Below are 20,568 nucleotides of genomic sequence, written 5' to 3'. Positions count from 1 at the left end.
TTTAAGGAGGATACATATTTATTATTTTTTTAGTAAATGGGTGCTGCCATCTACCATTTTTTTGTTACATTCTAATATGGAAAGCTTTAATTCAGGAAAATAAATAAAGAAATACAGATTGGCAGAACATCTGCTTTGACAGTACTCCAAGTGGGATTGCAGGGCAGTGTCGTCTTCACCTATTTATTATTGTCAGGCTTGTCTTTTCTCTGCCTTGCAACTTTGATTTCACCATAGCATTTGATCTTGGTTTTTCAAACCTTTTGCATGGGAAAGATATATATAATTGGCTTCTTCTGAAACTGCTAGCATATTTTTGGATAATTTTTGTGTTGTTGAAATGATCAGGCATTAACTCAAGTTCCCTATTTACAGAAGTTCTTTGGCAGCAATTACAATTCAGATGGTTTGGATTGCATAAAGGTGCCAATTCCTTTGCAAATTATGGCCAGCCTTTTTCTCCAATATTTGCTCTTTTTTGCCTTGAGTATCTAATCTTCTCTTAAAATTGCATCCATGTTTTAATATATGCGACTAACTACATTTTTGATGGTAAAAACTGATAAAACTTTGTAACTTCAAGTATAGGTCAGATTGCAATCTGTGAATTGAAAGTCGAAGTTTTATGTATTATAGTAATTCATTCTCCCTTCCCACCACAAACATTTACTTATTTATTCGTTTATTTTTCTGCAAATGTGCATCATGGCATGATCTTTACCAGGAAAGGGATCGTTGGGAGCATTTATTTATGCCAGCATTCAAAAGAGATGCTGAGCTATAAACATTTCCACCAGAGAAATAGCTGAGCCTCAGAATTAAATGCATATGTCAGAATATCCTTCCTTGACTTGCTTTGACACTGAACATAAACTCTTCATGTGAGCATTAGCACAAAGTACTACACTTCTGGAAAGCAAAATCTGTATGTAAGTATTTCTGTATGGTTTTATGTTATTTTTGGCTGATTGCTGGCATACTCCTATTCTTCCTGATCACAGAATGCACAAGAGGTGATGGGCCACATGCTGTAGGGCCCGCTATCTGACAGTTGTTCAGCAGACATAAACCAGTGTACTCAAGTTTCCCACATGAAACACATCTCCAAGATTCAACCTTTTTTTTTTATTAAGTGATGACTTCTACAAAGAGCAAGACCCACATTATTTCTATCTGAGGCCAAGCTGTCCTGTTGTCATGTCTTCTGTCAACTTTTATCCCAACAAGATTGCCTGTTCTTCTGAGCAGAGTAGCCCAGGTGTTAATCTGATACCTTGTCATTTGTTTTATATCACCTGGAATTGGATTTTGAAACTATTACTCACGCTGCTTGTGTACTGGGATCATTTCTGGAATAAAGTGCTATTCAGTATGAGTAATAGTGTTGGAATTTGGCATCTTCTTGGGAGCAAGAGCATATCTTTTACTTTCTCTTTTTTGCTGTAGGCAGTAAAACAAAGAATAGTGTTTCCTGTCATAAACATGAACAAATGGGATTATTCATCATAATCTATACAGGGCATCATAGGAGATGCTTGAAGGACTGAGACCCAAGGTTTTAATGTGCTTAAGGCCTTTTATATAAATGTTTTAAATTAAATGTCATTTATTTTTGTGCATCTCTAACGGCATTTTATCATTCAGAGTTATTCTATTTCTATTTTCTGTTTCCAGTCTTCTATTCAGAGGTTTTTCACAAATATGAAATGTTCAAAAGATTAATTTTGCATTTCATCATAACTTCATTTGACTTGGTAGACTGAAGTTTTCCCATGTTGATCTATAAGCAAACATCTTGAGACTGTATAGACAGTAGATATTTAGGAAATAATGCTGTATATTGCAGTAGCTGTGAATGAGCGTTAAGTGATACTCCTTTCGTTTTGAGTGGTGGTCTTAATTTTAAGTGCCTGGGCGTTCATGAGTGCACATATTAAAATTTGTATCAGATACATGCAGTCGTACAGTTTTATACGTTACTCCAGTGTTGAGTTTAAAAAGAGGAAAGGTCCTGGTACACTAAATAACAGTGGTCTGTATTTCAGTGTGTCGTACCTATTTCAATGGTAGTAACATTAACTGATTCTTGCCAGATGACCACTCAGTCCCAAGCATGTCCATAACTTCATGGACATAAATCAGATGTTAGAAACCCCCAGTTATTGTATCCCTGAGACCCTTATAAGCAAGAACGACATGAAGTGTAAGAGCTGGTATTTCCAGTAATTTAAGTACTTTTAATATATCTGATATAATTGTGGTTTTGATGAGTGAGGGGGTGCTATTTGTAAGTACAGTAGGTGTACTTCTGAACTTCTGTACGCTCTCCTTGCTGAATTAATGTCTTCTCCAGATAACCACTAAAAGGCACATATTCTTCCTCTCCTCCTCCTTCCAGTCTGATGACATATGTTTGGAATAAAGCACTAATAATTTTCTAATTGTGACTGGTTGTGTCCTTCCAGAAATCTAAGCAACAATAAGATCAAGGAGATCCGAGAAGGCACGTTTGATGGAGCTTCAGGAGTGCAGGAACTGATTCTGACAGAGAATCAACTGGAATCAGTGCACGGACGAATGTTTAGGGGCCTCACAGGGCTGAAGACATTGTAAGTGTAAAGACCTGGCTTTCTCTGTTCCTCTATAAGTTGAGTGGGAGTGCTCAAGTTAAGCAATGCCTGCTAAAATCTCTGTTACTAGACAACAAGCTCTAAGGCAGGGTCTTCTATCACTGTCATGAAATCTTCTACGTACTTCTAGTCCTGGGTAGTTTTGAGATTTACCGGCTGTTTCTGTGAAAAAAACAGATTTTCAAGAATTTCAGGAGTAACGTGATGGTGAACCTGTCGTGGGTCAAATTTGGGCTTTTTTAATACTTTTGTTATTTCCTATGGAAACAAGGCATGCAGGAACATGTTTGCTGTCTATTAGCCCATCCTCCCACTCCGCCTCCACCCAAATTGGAATTGTTGGTCTGCTTAAACCAAACTTCTGAGTAGTCTGGGAGCATAAAAGATTTTTAATATCCTACAAAGTATAGGAAATCAATAGGTAGGGAGAGAAGAAAGACTTAAGCTGTTGCTGCTACCAAAACAGGTATAGCTAAGCAACTTAAGGGCAAGCATAACCAAGCTGTTAGAGGTCCTGCTGACAGAAGGTAGCTGGCCACTCACTCTGCACCAGATGTAGTAGCCCACAGGCATGGCTTTGGACTAGCCACAGCATGTTCTTTCTAGCCCACACCAGGTACCATAGAAATTATGTATGGGTATACTATTAACGTGATTGTGGTTGGGAGAGTGTAAAGGAGACATGACCTCAAATGCATAAGAAATCAGTTTGGTATTACTTTTGTGCTCAGACAACCTTTGTAATTTATTTCTGAAAACCAACACTTATGCATAAACTCACATATTATGACCTAACACTAATTTATTTTCATTTTAAAAGTTATATTGGAAGGAGGATCACAGACAAGGTTTCAAGATGGTGTTTAATCCACCCTATCCATCATCCTGAGAAGCAGTCAGGGGCTAGGCTTCTGGTGACAGCAAAGCCTCATGCCAGATGACACCTGTGATCTGTACCTGAAAAATACCTCTCTTGCATAGTCTTCCCTGCTGTAGAAAGAAAGCACTTGACAAGCTGGATGCTGTCAGTAAATAGACTCTAGGAATCAAAATGCAATTTAAAATCTGCAATTTATTCATTAGCAGCAAATACTTCTTATGCTGCAAAGTATCATTGCACAGTTATTTCAGTCATTACTCAAATGTAAAAAGAAATCCAGGTTTCACTTTCAAGACTTTGGCGTGTAATGGTGAAGAAGGAACTTTTCTTTTGCTGTTCCTTTAACATTTTTTTTTCTGTGGTTACAGCATCTGTTCTTTGTGTGCACTTTACTAAGGGATTTGAAAATACTGTCCGTAGATACTAAATTAACTTTTATACTGTAAACCAGCCTGTGGCAGTGCTCCTAAACAAAATTCAGCATTTTTTAATAAAAAGATGCTTAACATTCAAGCTATCCTGCTGACCTGACCTACATTTCCCCCTAGCTGATAAAGCAGTCTAAATATACACAGCATGATATGAGGATCTGTAAGTATAATTTTCCTTCAGGAAGGGCACACAGTGCATGGTGAACCATGATACGAAACCAAAGGTTTTGGCTTGATGGACATCTATTTCTATCCATTAATTGACTTTCTTTGAGCATTGTTATTGGGATCTTTTACAAAGAGGCCACATTGGACAGGTTCATAGTCCAGTTTTTAAAAGAGATGTAATAAATCGCTGTGCAAGATATATTGGCAATCAAATTTGGTCATTGCATCTTGCAGTACTACTGCCTGGTACTTTACATGTGGAATTGAGAAAATGTTTCCTACTGCTGCTGAGCCACTAAGGGCCTTACTTCTCTTATTTACTACCCCGTTCATTTTAGAGCTTGTGGTCTTAACCTGTCTTTCCAGCAGCTGAGTGCTCCACATGTAAAGTGTGTGTCCCTGGGCCCTGTGACTCTTTTCTGACACAGTTTCATCCCAGTTGCAGTACCAAAACTATTGAGCCCGTAGTACCTGTGACAGTAACCATAGGTAGAGAACAGTAATGCAAAATGTTCAGGTCTTAAACACTGAGTGTTTGTGATTACATTGTAAATTTCTTCCCAGCCATATCTATTGTCTCTTTGGTGTTTTTCACGTATCTGTTGATGAAGCATCTAAATGCCCCACTGGCAGGTACCAATCAGATTTAAATCCAGACTTCTAAGGGAGTCCGAATTCTTATTGTTCACTGCATGAATTTGATATCAAGCAATTAACCCTCCTTAATTTGGAGGATGAATTCACTGGAACAGCAGCATGAGCTGCATATATTTTGTGGATTTCCAGTAGGATGCTTTAATTACTGAATAATTTTTCACCTAAGTAGGAATATCACAACTGTGTAGTGATGTTTACAGACCCAGATGTTGATTGGCATGCAGTATAACAAATACATGTGAGCCTTTTTTGCTATGGAGTGAAACAAGATACAGGAGTCTTTTCAGATTAATTGGGCTTTATCGTCGAGTTCATTGTTACCATAACAACTCAGAGAGATGTATCTTCCAAAACACAGCACTGATTCATCTGGTACAAGCACTGAGCAAAGACTGTTTTATAGGATGCTCACTGCTTTCCGTCTTGTCAATTAATGATTATAATGACATTTCAGAGCTTGTGTTGGGTCTGGAAATCTTTCCGAAGCTATCTGCTCAGGATGCTGTTTCCTTCCATACTTTTGCGGTGTGGATTACAGAAAACATCCATGATAGGAGTGGAAGTAATGCAGCTAGTATTGCTATTGTCACACGTTTCTGGCAGTCTTTCTCAATTGATCTTTGAAATGGATCTTTACTTACTCTCAGATATTTATTAAATGATGACTTTAGTTTTTATTTCAAGTTTGCAACTAGTCATAATTTCAGTTGCATACTACTTTCAAATGCGGAGCTCCCATCAGCCTCTAATGTTGTGTGGAATAAATGCATTTTAAATTCATGAGACAATGTTTACATGAATCTAGTCTTCTTATAGCTGTATTGTACTTCAGCAATCAATAAAAATAGAGCACAGTGGTTGCCAAAGCATTTGTTGATGCCCTAAATAAAGGACCTCCTGTCCTGAAATTATACCCCAGTAGTTCCTAATTCCCTGGTTTAATCTTTGCAGGATGCTGAGGAGCAACTCTATCAGCTGTATAAACAATGACACCTTTGCTGGACTGAGCTCAGTGAGGCTTCTTTCTCTGTATGACAATCATATCAGCACTATCACCCCTGGAGCCTTCAACACATTGGTCTCTTTGTCTACAATGTAAGTTATCTTTTTATGGTACAAACGTGTCATGTTGCTTTTATTTCATGCTTTCCTTTTAAGAAGACAACTTTTGAGTTTCAGAATCGAACTACTCATTGTTCATTTATAGAAAACATCATTTAGGGAAAGAAGAGCCCATCCTACTGAAATCACAGGTTTGGAGAATTCAAGGTGTGATTTAGAAAAACATTTGAATTGCTTCAGCTGGAGCAGCTGAAAAAACTTAGAGGTTGCCAGCCTTGGGCAGGGTGACTATGTTTTGCCGTGTCATAGCCTAGTGCAACGCACAGTAGAAGTTCATGTGAAACAATCTCTGCAGATTCAGAAGTGCACAGTTTATCATGCACTTTAGCTCCCTGAAGCTGCTTTAGTTTCAGTAGGGTCTTATTTTGTAAGAACAGCCTTCTTGGATTTCAGTTAAATTAGTTAAGTATCAGAAGAAATCTACTAGCTAATTCTTAGATTTTTCATAAGGGCCTAAGAGGATGAAACACTCAAGTCCTACTGAACGTGAATTTGAAAATCCCAACCTAAGTTTTTCTGCTAATTCTTTTATATTTCTCAGTCCTTCTTTGAAGTATTTCCCTTGCTTCTTAAATATATTTATGTGCTTTTTGGAGCGTGTCCATTTTAATAAAGTACAGACTGATAAATATGGAAAGAAAGTCTGCTCTTTGTTTCCAGCGGTGAATGAGGGCCCTGATGTTGCTGTTAATGGTCTTTGTCTGCTTAATTCCCTTCACACTGCCCTGAAAACACATCCTAATTGTCCAGTCAAAATAAACTATTGGTGCTATTGCATTTCAGGTTTGGAAAGCATTCTCCATCATGTCTGGGGGAAGAAAGAAGCGTTGAATCTGAGCCGTTTTGTTGCTCACGCTTTCATTTTGTTGTTACAAGTTTTTGCCAGCAAAGCAGTTACCATTTTGGCATTAGCTCCATGCAGCATAAAGAACCCAGGCTTTCCTTCCATTTACTTTCTGTAGTCCCAAAAGCCTCCTTGAATTTGATGGACAAAGAGAGAAACACAACTAGATTATTTTTATTGACTGTTTTCAAGTCACTGGTCAAAGCAAGTGGTACTTGCTGAAAGCTTGTTCTCACTGTGCTGCAAGCGACGCCTGCCAGCTTCTCGCGCAGTTGTCTCCGCGCTTCCTTCCGTGGATCCCTTAGTAACCGTGACTCTGAATCAGGCTATAAAGTCCCCACCTTGTTTGCATAGGGGGGTCTTTGTCATGTTTTGTTAGAAGATAGCCCATTTTCTTCTTTTTTCAGCGGTGGATAAAGATTATTACAATTTCTAGCAGCAGCAGCAAGTGAAGCTGCTGCTAATTAGAACGCGTTGCTTCGGCACTGACTTACAATTGTGTTGGTTGTGGCATGTTCCTAGCTGTGTCTTGATGAAAAAGTTTGGGTTTTCACACATTTTCACTCTGTGCTTGATATATAGACAGGAGAAGGTGTGCTTTTCACTTCTTTAGGCATTGGTTTAAGGCCATGGTGATATTTCACGTATAAATGCAAAATTCAGATGTGTTCACTTCCTAGCGGTACTCCACTGCAGGTGGATTAATTAGATGACGACACTACTGAAGATAGATAGTATGACTGCTTTTCCTGTTCAACCCACGCTTTGTGAGTTAATCATGTATTGTAATGACCTATTTTTGCATCTATTAATGTGAGCCAGAAATTCATACGAAGTTTAACATTTCCATTTTTATCTTGGCGTATTTACAGCACTAAAAAAATATTGCTCCTTTTGTTATTACTCTTTGTGAGTCAGCCTCATTGATATTATCAAAACACGGACAGCTCTGAAACTAAAGCCCTGACTAATGGTTTTCAATAGAGGAAGAACATCTATTTTGTAAGTTATTGGTAAAAAAATAGCAATTTTTTATTTGTAACTAGTCAAAGTAGGTACTGTAGCATCCTAATTTGAGGTGTGCTTGCACTTCTGCATACAGAGAGTTCTTTCAGTCCTTACACAGTCAAGTGGGCGTATTTTCAAGCAGAACTGATTTTCCGTGAATTATTATTACAATAGCTGCATGGAACTAATGCCAGAATGATAACTGGTTCATCAGAATGACATGCAACTATTCTAGTATAAACTTGACCTGAATTCCAGGATATATTTTCAACCTAATTTCAACAATATCCAGATGCACTTCAGCATGTTTTTCTAACAGGTCACTAGAATCCATTTAAATAGTTCATATTCTGTGGCTTCTTTGCAATTTTTAAAAGACACTTGCAGTAGAACATGCATATTTCATTCCTCGAGACTTCTGTTCCCCCTTGATTTTAAAAATATGTCTATGTCCTTGAGTAAACACTTTTGAATTTAATGTTAGTACAACATCTTTGCTAAAAGCTTGATTGCTTTGTTTCTGAGTGGTTAAATCTCTATCTTATGCGTAGGAACTCTGATTACTAATTATGAATTTTTATAAGAATTTGTCTGCCCAACATTACTGCTTGTGATTTGAGAACTCCACTTGACTAGCCAGATTCCAAAATAAAGCTTTTGCAAATAATCAGCCTTTCCAGACTTCCAATTGCTTTTTAAGTGAAGCAGGGAATCTCTTGTCCCACGTGACATTTTATAGAGAGCCTTGATCTTACTTTTTTTTCCAAAAGTTGCATCACAGTCTTGCCGTGGAAAGACCAAGTATGTGGGGATGTGTGTGAACTTCATACTACATTAAAGCAAAAAATCACTGCTCCGCAGTTGGACAAAGGACAAAATTTAGGTGTTGCTAAAGTGGCAGGAGGACACGTGTAATGTGTGACAAGATAAATTTATCCTTTTTTACCCAGAAATATTTGAATTTCAAAACAGTAGATCTGTTTGTTCATTAATTTTATGTGTAACAACTAATTTCTTTCTTAGTTGCTAAGAAAAGCATCATCCAAATTCTAATCTAAGGATTTAATAAATTTTAGGTCTTATGTAAACCTGCGTTTGCCAAGAAGAAAATGAGGGTTTGCAGGTAGTTAGTGCTGCTCAGCTATTGAGCAGTAACACATTAAGTCAAAGCAACCTCTCCTCTGTAGAAAGGGATAATTACTATTTTGATGGGAGCATTTTGTAGATTGAACGTTTGAATGTTTCTGAAATTTTTTCATATGTCCCGGTAAGATGGTCTCTAGATGTGGAAGATGTTCTTTACATTCTGAGCTGCTGGTTTTCCAGAAACCTGATTATATACACCTGCTGTTTGTTTCCAATTGTGGATTATTTAATTCTAAGGATTTGTGTCACGGAAGTTGTTCTGTGAATATGATCTCACTCTCTTCCATCGGTGGAACAAATGGCCTTTGAAGTATTGGTTCACTTAGCGTTGGAGGTTTAAACATTTGGTTTAAACACTCTGTTCATGCCAAAGTATGTCAGTATGGAAAATATACAAGGCATCCTGCATGTGGTCCCATTATGGATTAAAGAAAATGGAAAACAAATCAGAAGGAAAGTAACTAGAATTAGAGTAATGCTTTCAGTGCTTTTCTGCACATTCTGTCTGAAAGCTCCTATGTAACCTGTTTGGTTTTTCACCTTTGTACAGCAAGGTAGCCTTGCCTTTGAACCCTAGTCAGCATGAAGTAGGTTGAGTATTTTTATTATTGAACATAGTTTTGTCCCCCCCCATTTCTCCCTCTACACAATGTACAATAGTCTGTGCTAGACCTACACGCCCAGAGCTCCAGGCTAGCGCAGTGATTGAAGTGGGCTTTTTTACAATGCAGAGAGCAGCTGTAAATCATTGTGGGTATGCGAGGTTGGCCTAGAACCTATATAATTTAGGAATTGGTTTGGGTTTGTTTTCTTGTTACCACACCTGAACTGTGCCATATGTTTTTGTCTTCAGCACTGTTGTTTTCTGAAGGAATTGCTTGGCTGAAAACCTAATGTGATTTTGGCTACATGTTTAGGTTTGTAAAAGTATGTTGCAAGTGAAGACTTACAACGTCTTCAGCTGCTACACCTGCATTTGAACTGCCTGTTTCTTAAAGATCATAAAATTTTTTGTCTTAAAGATGTACTATGCTTTAGAGAAATTTCATTATCCTTTTTTTTCCTGTACTACCAAAATGATAACTCAGATTCTCACACATGATGTGAGAATTCCATCGGTGTTAGTTTAGATACTTCGTTTTCCATACATAGGGCTCTGACAGCTCATTTTTCTTTGATGAGGCAACCTCAGCCTGGGGCTATTGATTCTCCCTGTCTTTGTACATAAGACAGTCGGCTGTCTTTTTTCACCAGGGATATCAGCCTCTCCTTCATCTGAAGTTTAGTCAGAGAAAAGCTTACATACGAATTACGGATAGGTGTTTCAGGAAAGGACTCCAGAAGGCGTTTCAGTACAGGACTCCAGAAAAAAGGTTTTTTCCTGAGATTCTCAGCATTAATTCTAGTTAGCTTAGAAAGATGCTTGCTTCAAGGAACGGTCATCTTACACTCCTTTCATTCAAAGGATCACAACTTAGTAAGAAATACAGATGAATAATATCTTTTCTATACTGACTATTTATGTTACACTGGTGCTCCACTGAGAAGTTGCCATATATGTCTATGTTTTCATGGCTTGAGAGTGGAATGGATAGGGCTTTCCTCTTTTAAACATTGACAACCCAAGCTACGTTAAGAATCCATCCCTCACAGAGGCTGTCAAACGGTTGGTTTGGGTACTGCACACCGCAGTACTGCAGCTAGGCTGCAGCTGCATTTGAAAGATATTTCGGGAGCTGTAGCAAGATTTGATGCAGACCTCACAAAATTCACAAGGCAGTAGAGCAGATGCTTTTCACTACAGGTATGCTGACCTTAAAAAGCTTCACGAGAAGTGCCTCAAGCTGGCAGTGCTGCTTTATGTATGTATAAATGTACATAGAGAGTGCTATCCTTAGTGTTTCAGTAGGAAACCCAGTGGCTCCCACCTGGCACTGGTTTGCGTGGGCTCTAACACAGGCGAGTGGAAAGCATGAGCATACTGGGACAAGGAACAGAGGGTTAAGCCAGCTTGGCCGTACACACAGAGGGTGGCACACGTACGTCTGTGCTAAGGGCTATCAGTGCTGAACTTCACCATGGCCTTTCCCAAAGTGATGACATTGACGATCATGCATACATGCGTGCAGTGTGTGAGGTGAGTTTAGACCTGGGTGTGAGCTATAGCTTGGGTTGAATTCCACTATAAATACAGCCCGGGTAGTGATGTAAGTATGTCTAAATAATTGTTGCAGCAGTAAGTACTTTGGTTTATAAACATATGTGTGTATATTTATATATGCAAATATTTATATTTTAATTACAACCCTAGTTCTAGTATAAAACCTGCATAGAACTTCCCTAATCTGTAGAACAGAGGAGGATCTCACAAAAACAGGTGGCAGGAAAGAGCTTGAACTTGGAACCCATCATCTCTCTGTAGTTATTTCAATATTTCTGTATGTCCATGTTATGTCTTGTTCCATTTCAGTAATTTGCTGGCTAACTCCTTCAATTGTAACTGCCATTTGGCCTGGCTGGGAAAATGGTTGAGGAAGAAGAGAATCGTCAGTGGAAATCCACGCTGCTTGAAACCCTTTTTCTTAAAGGATATTCCAATCCAAGATGTAGATGTCCAGGACTTCACCTGCGATGGTAAGAAAATCCAATTTGATTTGGCATTTCTGATAATGTTGGCGCCTCTGTGAGGACTTCCCTCCCTGTCAAGCAATACTGCATGGTAAACATTTCAGTTTAGTGATGAGGAAGACAGCCACCTAGAGCTGAAGATCATTGCTTCCTACGAGGAGTTTATTCTTGGTTTCCAGTCTCTGAATTTCTACTATCTATTATAGGTGAACCTAAATATAAGAATGAATCTATTATAGACAAATGCTCTGCTTTGTATAATCCTAGTATAAATCCTGGCCCTTCCTCCCCCTTTCTTATTCATACACTTAGTTAACACTCTGAAGCCAGTGGGAGTCATGCTTGCTTGGGAAGTCTTTTAGTTTTGGATACTGTTCAGCTTCACTAATAACAGGTATGAATACAGGGAAATAAAAAAACTTAGCTGTTATTTGAAATTACTCAATAATGTTTAACGCTTTGCTGGGTCCATGTAGGTTTAAAAAAAAAAAAAAGATCCTGACATTTCTTTCATTCTCCACGTAGTTCTTTGTCTTCTGATCAATCAGATTTTAGAGAAAATAATACGGAGAAAAGCTGACTGAGGAGTGCCCCGCTAATTTGGCTTGTAGGCTGCCATGGCCTGTTAAGACCAGCTATGCTGGAGCTGCAGTTAGTCATACCTCTAAAGAGACCGTAAGAGTGATAGAAGTTTCCTACTTAGAGTAGAAATTAATTCCTGTCCTAGTCAAGCAGTCTGGCAACAGGCCCAGGTGCTTGGCCTCAGAGCTCAAGGGACACAAGTTTGGTCATTAAAGAATAATTTGCATTTAGTTTGGGAGAAAAAAAATAAAACCTGGTCCTCAAAATGACATTCCACGCTTGGGAGCTTTCTCTGTCATACACTCCGTCAGACAGCCATGGCGCATGGAAGGTAGATGGTGGCAGGGTGTAAAACACAGAACATAGGGGAAAATTGAATATGCTGAAGAAACGTGCTCTTTCTGCAGGTTTATGAGACTTTCAATTTTGTTTCCAGTCATTAAGCTCAGCTGGGGAAAAAAAGAAAAAATTATCCCGTGTTCTTCTGTAGGTTGTGCTTCTCCATCCCTCTGAATACAAATGATTCCCTACCCATACATTTATGGTTAATCTTGTTATCTTCTATCAGGACTTCCAGTCTTATTCTTTAATCTCAATGCTCTTGGGTACATCCAGCAGAGAGAAAAAAGAAGCAGATCTGTCTCAATTAGTCCTTGCGTCAGTTTAAAAAGAAAGAGAAGCGGCACATAATGACAGCTGGCTGTATGCTCTTGGATTGCAGCGCTGCATCTCCATCCTGGTCAACTCAGGCTGCCTGCACTCACCAGCAGTTGTGTCGTTCCTCTCACTGTCATCTAGAGAATGTGCCACTAAGTGTTTCCTTTCATATACGTCGTGATACTGCAGCGTGCATTTGCCTTATGTTTTGCAAAGCCTGTTGCTTTTGGGGAAAATCCATGCTTTAATGTTCTTAACTTCAAAGAGTTGGCTGCTTCTGCAGAAACCCGATTGTTCTTAAATTACAAGATTTAATCTGCTGTTTATGGACCTTTGAAACCATTTTTGGAGAAAGTTAGATATCTTTATGTGTGCATAGATGGATCACCAGCAGTTGGAAGAATGCTGCTCAGTTTGTTGTTTGCCTGGTTATCCTTGTCAAAAACAATGAGGTTTTACAATTCAGATGATAAATGAAGTGCCAGGCTGACTTTAAAAAGTAAAAAACTAACATCTAAAAGCTGAATTAAAAAAAAAATAATCTTCCTAAAGCACTGTAGATAGTGAATATTGTCTGTCTAGATGAATTTAAGGGCAACGTTCTGGTCAAGTCCTCCATTTCAGCTAGTACATTGGGGGTGGAGGGAGGATTTGGGATTCACGTAACTAATTTTACTGTAATTTGCAAAATTACGGAGAACAATATAACCCTTAGAAAAAAATATTTATTTAAAAATACTGCTATTCAGTTTTTGAACTGTTGTTCATGTTGCCTGAAGAGCCTGTATGAAGGGAGGTTGATCCAAAGCGTTGGTTCTACTTTAAAATATTATGGTTACTGTGGATTCAGGGATGTTCCTCCTTGGTCCTTGTACGCAGCTGTCTTCAAAGGGCATGGCTTTGGGCTGTAAAGCTGACTTCCTAATGCTCCCTCCCTCTCCCTCTGCAGGTAACGATGAAAGCAGCTGCTTGCTTGCACCTCCTTGTCCTTCCCAGTGTACCTGTGTGGACTTGGTGGTACGTTGCAGCAACAAAGGACTGCGGATATTGCCCAAAGGAATTCCCAAAGACGTGACTGAGCTGTAAGTTACCTTTTACCTCGTTTCTTTTGTGAGAAGTTCATGAAATTACATCATAGTGAGGCTTTGTAGGTCCTTGGGGGTTTTGCCTTTGACTTTAGTGACTGGTGTTTTGTGCTTTGGTGCTTTCCATATGTTTTGACTGTTATTTTTATACTTATTTGTCCCTTGACTGAATACATTGCTCTGTAATGGGAACAGACTTTATCTCTCCTTGTACCCATTAATACTTTGTGCAGGGAACAAATACATGTATTAGCATCAAATAATCCTGTAGTGCTTCTGAGAAGCCTGTGCTCACAACAGGCAGTTTGAAAGGATGATGAAAATATGTTCCTGACTTAAGCAGCTGTGAGCTAATTATCCTCTGAGGACATCAAAAAAAAAGAAAAAGAAAGCCACTGGTGGAAACAAACAATGAATTCTTTTCTCCAAACCTCATGAAATGGCTAAAATAACGGATAATTAGATGAAATTGTAAAGTAAATTCATCCTAGTGGAGAACCATCTTTCTGGATGTCTTTTCATCTACCCCTCGCTATGCCTTTATACTGGATTTTGCTTCTTTCCATGGAAAGAAAATATATTGGTAGAACTGCTTGGCTTAAACAGTTGGCAATAGAAAGACGGAGCATTTCCCCTTTAGGTCCTTACTCAAATCTATCCCAGGTGAGTCACTACTGAAACCTGTTACAGTCTCATCAACATTTCTATGCCAAAGTAATTGGTTGAGTTAGTTGGTACATTCAGTGAATTTTGTAATGAATTAAAATCTGATTCTGGGTTTTTTATTAGTATCTAGTATTTTTTACTATTTAGTAACCAGGCAGCTTGATGAATGAGATACACATCTTTTTACTCCCCTCACAGTAGGGGAATGGGGTATACACAAATACAAGACCTCATTGCTGAAGGAGGAGTGTACTGAAAGTGTATGTGGTAAATCAGAAAAACTTCTTTACAGTGAGGGTGACAGAGCACTGGAACAGGCTGCCCAGGGAGGGCGTGGAGTCCCCTTCTCTGGAGACTTTCAAGACCTGCCTGGATGCAGCCCTGAGTAATGTGCTCTAGGCAATCCTGCTCTAGCAGGGGAGTTGGACTAGATGATCTCTAGAGGTCCCTTCCAACTCTGAAGTTTCTGTGATTCTGTGAAATCAAATTAACATGGAAATTTTGCGCTGATGAATACATCTTTGGAACACTGTGAGCCAGGGCACGGTTAATAGTGGTTTGAATTAAAAGCCAAATCCTGGCCTGTATTGCCTTCTATGTTGCCATCAGTGATAAAAAGTCTGCAAGGTGGTTTCTGCTCTGTTCTTGTTCAGGTTTCATTGCGCTCAACTATGACTTGCCAACAATAAGATACCACAGATGTTTCTTTGATTTCCACTGCCACACTGAGGAATTTTTGTGTTTAAATTTTGCATATTGAGTTTTACTGATACTATCTGATACACTGACGACATAACTTTCACAAAAAGAGTGAAATTAATCTCACATTCTTGAAAAGTGCTATATTTCTTAAGCTATTTCTTGGCAAATGGGGCATTAGCCTGGAACTGAGCAGTTTGAGTTCACAGGAGTTTACGTGACTGTCTTCTTCAGTAGGAGCCTCTTGGCTGTGCAAGCCTCTAGTTCAGCTTTCTGCTTTCAATCCAGAAATGTGTCAGCAGAACAGAGTCAGCCACGGACTGGCTGGCTCTGAATATTTCATGTTCTGCAAATACAACCTTGAATCTGTCCCAGCTGTCTCAAAATTCAATCCTGATCTCACTCTCCTCTCAACCAACATAAACTGAGCTCCTTATTTGTATCTGTACCAAAAGATGAGCTGCAGGTACTGAAGCTAAAAATTTCATGTGTTTGTGGAAACTGTGACAAGAATGAAATAAATTTTTTAAAATAACCAATCTTACTTGCCTTTCTTCAGCTTCCAGATAGAGATAAAAAAGTTGCCTACAATCTGGAAGGGACTATATCATCTAGGTCCCAAGTTGCTAGTGTGAACTTAAGTATTTTTATTGTTCTGTGTTTGAGAATTGTCATTGCTGCTATGGTCAACAGCATCTCCTATGGAACCCCACCTCCTTACTCATTTTGAGGACAGCTAAAACTTGCCAGAGCTTGGCAGTGCCCAGTAGCTTTCTGGGCACGGGTGAAAGAGCTTTATCCTGTTCAATCTATTTACACTCACACCAAAAAACTCCCATTTCCCTAGGGCAGTCCTAGGTCCCTTGAGAAGCGTCCTAAGGCCGAAGTATCTTCTTAAAGCTGTTTTGTTTCTGTGGTAGCAGTGGATAGCTGTTTAGCACCTGAAAACAGAAAGCACGTAAGTTACCTGCTGCAGAAGGTGTCACGGCTTTTGCATGGCTAGAGAGAGCCACAGGAGACTCCAGGGCAGGGATGCCTTCACCCTTCTTGCTGGTACAGATAGGTTAGAAACCCTTCCCCTGTGTTACCCCAACCCGCCCTGCCTTTCGTGCTCCATGCTCTCATGTCAGAGGCCTCTGGGCAGTGTGCTGGGGGCTCCATGCTCCCACCAGGCACTCGCACAAACCCACGGTCACTAAGGACAGAGCTCGTACCATGGAGAGGACAAGGGCGTAAAGAGCTCCTTGTCCTGGCAGCCCACAGCTCCCTCCTGTGGGAGGCCTGAGTGGTGATACGATGCAGGGGAGCATTTGAGTGGAATTTTTATGAATGCACCAGTCTGACATTTATAAACTTCCATTATTGATGTATTCATTTACAGGGCACATTAGCTGCAGTGCTTTTTATTAAACTGCAGTGCGTTTTTATACAACATGGTTTAAGAACTGCCATGTATTGAGGTAAACCAGTCTGTTACGGCTGAATATAGCCTTCTCAGAAGTTCTCTTAAATTCTTTTAGAGGTCTTAAAATAGTCTTAAAACAGGAATTCTTTCATTGTAACAGGTATTAAATAGCAGTGTGCAAAAATGAACATACCTCTTGCACAGGCACATAGGGAAAACGTTACCCTTTGCTGGGTCAAATTTCACTGTACCTAAGCTCAGCAAAAAAGATCACCAGCAGTGTTTTATTGCATGGTGGACTGGAGACATAGGCTCGCTCCTTCCAGCTTTCTTCCTGAGTTTCTGTTTTGGATGTGTGTATAGACAAAACATGTGAAAACCATTATCTCCTTGATATTTAGAGCTTGGAATGACAGGAGGCATCCCTGTGTTTGGTTTGTACCACCCTTGGGAGCAGGGATTACCTTGGCAGGGAAGGCTTCCATCTAGAATAGAGTTGAAAAGATCACTAAATTTCCTGGCTTTTTAGAGGGATGATGATGCAAGAAATTTCTGTTTCCCAGCGATTCCTTCACAAACCCCATCATCATGGGCAAGCCTTCTTTCAGCTTCCTGGGAATAGGGAAATACTATGTTGTTTCTTGCAAATTCCTTTGCTGTATATTTACGTACTGCCGACATTTTTCCCACTGCTTGCTTGCTCTGAAGAGTAGCCTTGGTTTTTTTTTAACATACTCCGTTTTCTAGTCCAGATGTTCAGAAGTAAAATGTTCATGCAATGAGCTGGTTTGGAACTTAGCCTCGCTGCTGCTTAGTGTTTTAGGCTTTCCTTTTTTGCTTTTTTTTTTTCCCCCCCAAATCTGCTTGAACTAAATTTCCCATGCTCTTTTCCCTTTTACGTATTACCTCAGTGTGTGAACACTAGCTTTTTCTTTTTTTCACAAAAGTATAGTCTATTTCTAATAAAGTCTTATCTGACAGCATCCAGCTGCTTTTATGGACCTACAGCAAATAATATTTTGCACTGGGGAAAAATATTGGAGGCAATTATGTGGACGGCGTGTGCATAAGCTGTAACATAATGAGCATGGTGTGTTTTAGAATAAATATGTACTAATCATGTCATCTCTAGACTCCAAATGTTGTCATGACACTGAGCTATATGATAGCTCTGATGGGATTGTTAGGAAGACCTGCATCCATGCATCATTGTTAGTGATTATTTTTCTTTCCATTTATATTAATATGTATTAATATTTGCGTAACGTTTGCCATTTCTCTTTCTCTCCTCACAAACCTTCTCTGCCCTGTTTGTGTTTTTTGTTCTGGCGGTGAGGTTCATTTAGCCTGCAAGCTCGTTCAGTACTTGGCACAAGGGTTTTCACAAGTGGTTGACCTGCTTAATAGCCGAGTGATCCCATTGAACTGTCTTTTAGCTTTTTATTCCCCACCTCTAGTTTGCTGCCTTGGCCTTAGCATGGCACCTTTATTCAACTGAAGCTCCAGTTGCCAAGATGATTTTGACAATTGCTTCCCGTACGATTGCTGCCACATCTACTTGGAGGTATTTACCACCAATCTCAACCCTCCTTTCTATCTCCCAAGGCACTTGTGATTTCTCTTGGCTTATGACTAAAAATACTGGCTCGTACCTGGGCCATGCAAATTGCTGCAATAAATATGCTCTAAGAAGTTAGTTATGATAAATGTAGAATATTGTAACAATTTAGTGCCATTTTTCAGTTTGCCTATATTGCTGTCGATCAAAGGGATAACTCTGAAGTGAGACATGGGATGAAAATCATCTGCTTGAGAACGCAAATGCTTTTGCTTGTCTGGCAATCTGCACTATTTTATACACTGACCCTTAGCACAGACTTAACACAGTGAGTTTTCCTTTGATAATAAAGGAGAGAAACAATTTAGATCAAAGCTTAAGCTTACGTGGTCCTGTGTCATAAAAGGGTTTACAGCCTGCTTAATTCACTGCAGAGGAAAACTCTCCCATTGAGAGAGCAGGCAGTTCTGTACAAGGATATTTTAGTTACAGCTGAAACAGGGAACTTAAATCTGCATTTCAAATCTGATAGTTTAGAAGAAATAAATAGTATCAGTATTGTCAAATAATGTTTCAGTGATTGATGAAGCTTGAGTACATATCGGAAAGGTGACTTCAGCACGAAGAGAAGTAACTTTGACTTTAGGGCCTTCACTTTTCTCTCAAACACAGTCATGTTTCTGGGTGCCAAACCAGTAGGTTGTGGTCTGACACACAAATGCAGCAACATCCAGGGTCCAAAACTGCCCAAACTTAAGAAGGTTCAAGATCCAGATTTGTACCTAGATCCGTACTGGAATTTTGTTTCTTCTCAAGAAACTGTAATTGAAGCTCTTAAAATTCATGCTTTGCGGATGTTTCATTATTCACAGTCCAATTCTCTTCCAGACCACTGATTTTAGGAAATGAAACTTGCCTCAAAATTTTAGGATGTTGAGTATGTGCATTAAAAAGTTTAGACTATAACTTAATTTTAGAGCTGCATAAAATTTTCAAGTATCATCTTTTTTTGTAATGTAACATTCTATATGAAATATTTAAAGAAATTAAAGGAAAAGCTTTGTGCCTTTTCAATTACTGCCTGAGAACTGATTTCTCTCTCCAGTTTCTTCTCTTAGCACAGATTGCTGCTGTGAGCATGACTTTATGGCTGAATAGACATCTCGCTACAAAAAAAGGTTCCAAGCGATTCAAATTGTTACATGATGCTTTGGCACCTTGTGCTGGTTATATCACCTCCAATCCAAGTGGTTTCAGTATAAAAATAGACAAGTTGGAAAAAGAACAGCTGTCATCTTTTATGCATAGTTTTACATTTTTTATAGGCGACGCTAGTGTGTGTGGAAGGTGCTGGATGAGCCCCAGGGCTGCTGCAGGCGCTGGGCTCCAAGAGCCGGTGTGGTCGGTGCAGGCATGGAGAGAGGCATGGCCATGGCCCGCAGTGCCAGCTCTCCTGGCCTAGCACTTACCTGTCCCCAGCACTCGGTCGTGTTTTAGAAGAAGCCTTTGGTGGGCTGGGAGTTGGTACTAGGTAGTTGGTGGCATTTTATGAGAACATGAACACATATGTTTGGGTTTTTTTTCAATTTTGCCTGTTGGTTACAAGTCATTGTTGAGACTTCAGGATTGTCAGCAGTGTTCGCACGGGTAAAAAACAATTTCCAATCTGATATTTAAACTATAAAGTCTGGAGACTTTAGGAAGCGAATGAGGTTGTTTCGGGTACTAGTCAGTGTGTCTATATTAAGGCAGCTGACACCCACTCTTGACTCTGACTGTCTGTATATTAATATCTTGACTCTGAGCATTAAAATTAGACGTTCATTTTTTTCATTCATGACAGAATTTCTTTGCATACCAGATGCCATGTGCATCATCTTCCTTTGCCTGAGGACTGAAAAGAATTAAAAATACCATCTTCTCTCCACATTACTCTGTTATGGCTGGGTTTGTTTTGTTTGGGCAGGGGGTCTGTAGCTTCATCCGTGGCTTTTATTTATATATACATATACATAAGTATGCACAGTTTTGTAACTGGGCTCTGCCCCTTCACCCTCAGGAGTAATTCTGTTATTCGCTGTGTCCAGCTTCTAGCCCTCTCGCAGCCCCCATACACCATCTTCAGCCCAGCAAGGTGCAGAACTGCCACCCCGGCATCACCCCCTGTTCTGACGGAGGCCTGGCCCGTGGTGGGCAGCAGCTCATCTCCAGCAACCGGTTTCTTCACAGGTTGCATCTCGGATCCTCCTGATTCTTGGTGTGTTCTTATGCGCTAAAAGCTCTGGTTAATATCAAATTCATCACGCTTAAATGTGCTTTCAGATTTTTCTTAGAAAATACTGCCATTCTTTGTGTAGTGTGGTGATAGGTTTAACAGTGGTCAATTGTTCTTACACATGCAT

The 20,568-nt window shown here is 39.5% G+C and overlaps 1 protein-coding gene across 3 annotated transcripts in view; it reads left to right on the top strand.

The window, feature by feature from the left end:
* SLIT3 (slit guidance ligand 3) overlaps positions 1-20,568 on the top strand; it is a 519,652-nt gene that overhangs the window by 404,926 nt on the left and 94,158 nt on the right. For all 3 annotated transcript variants that reach the window (XM_054216868.1, XM_054216870.1, XM_054216869.1), the window contains 4 exons: positions 2,466-2,609; positions 5,718-5,861; positions 11,357-11,520; positions 13,703-13,835. In XM_054216868.1, coding sequence (XP_054072843.1) covers positions 2,466-2,609; positions 5,718-5,861; positions 11,357-11,520; positions 13,703-13,835 — 585 coding nt within the window. The remainder of the gene's footprint in view (positions 1-2,465; positions 2,610-5,717; positions 5,862-11,356; positions 11,521-13,702; positions 13,836-20,568) is intronic.

This window comes from Rissa tridactyla, chromosome 11 (assembly GCF_028500815.1).
Source record: "Rissa tridactyla isolate bRisTri1 chromosome 11, bRisTri1.patW.cur.20221130, whole genome shotgun sequence".
In the NCBI taxonomy this organism is placed as follows: domain Eukaryota; kingdom Metazoa; phylum Chordata; class Aves; order Charadriiformes; family Laridae; genus Rissa; species Rissa tridactyla.
This window is presented reverse-complemented; position numbering and strand designations above follow the sequence as displayed.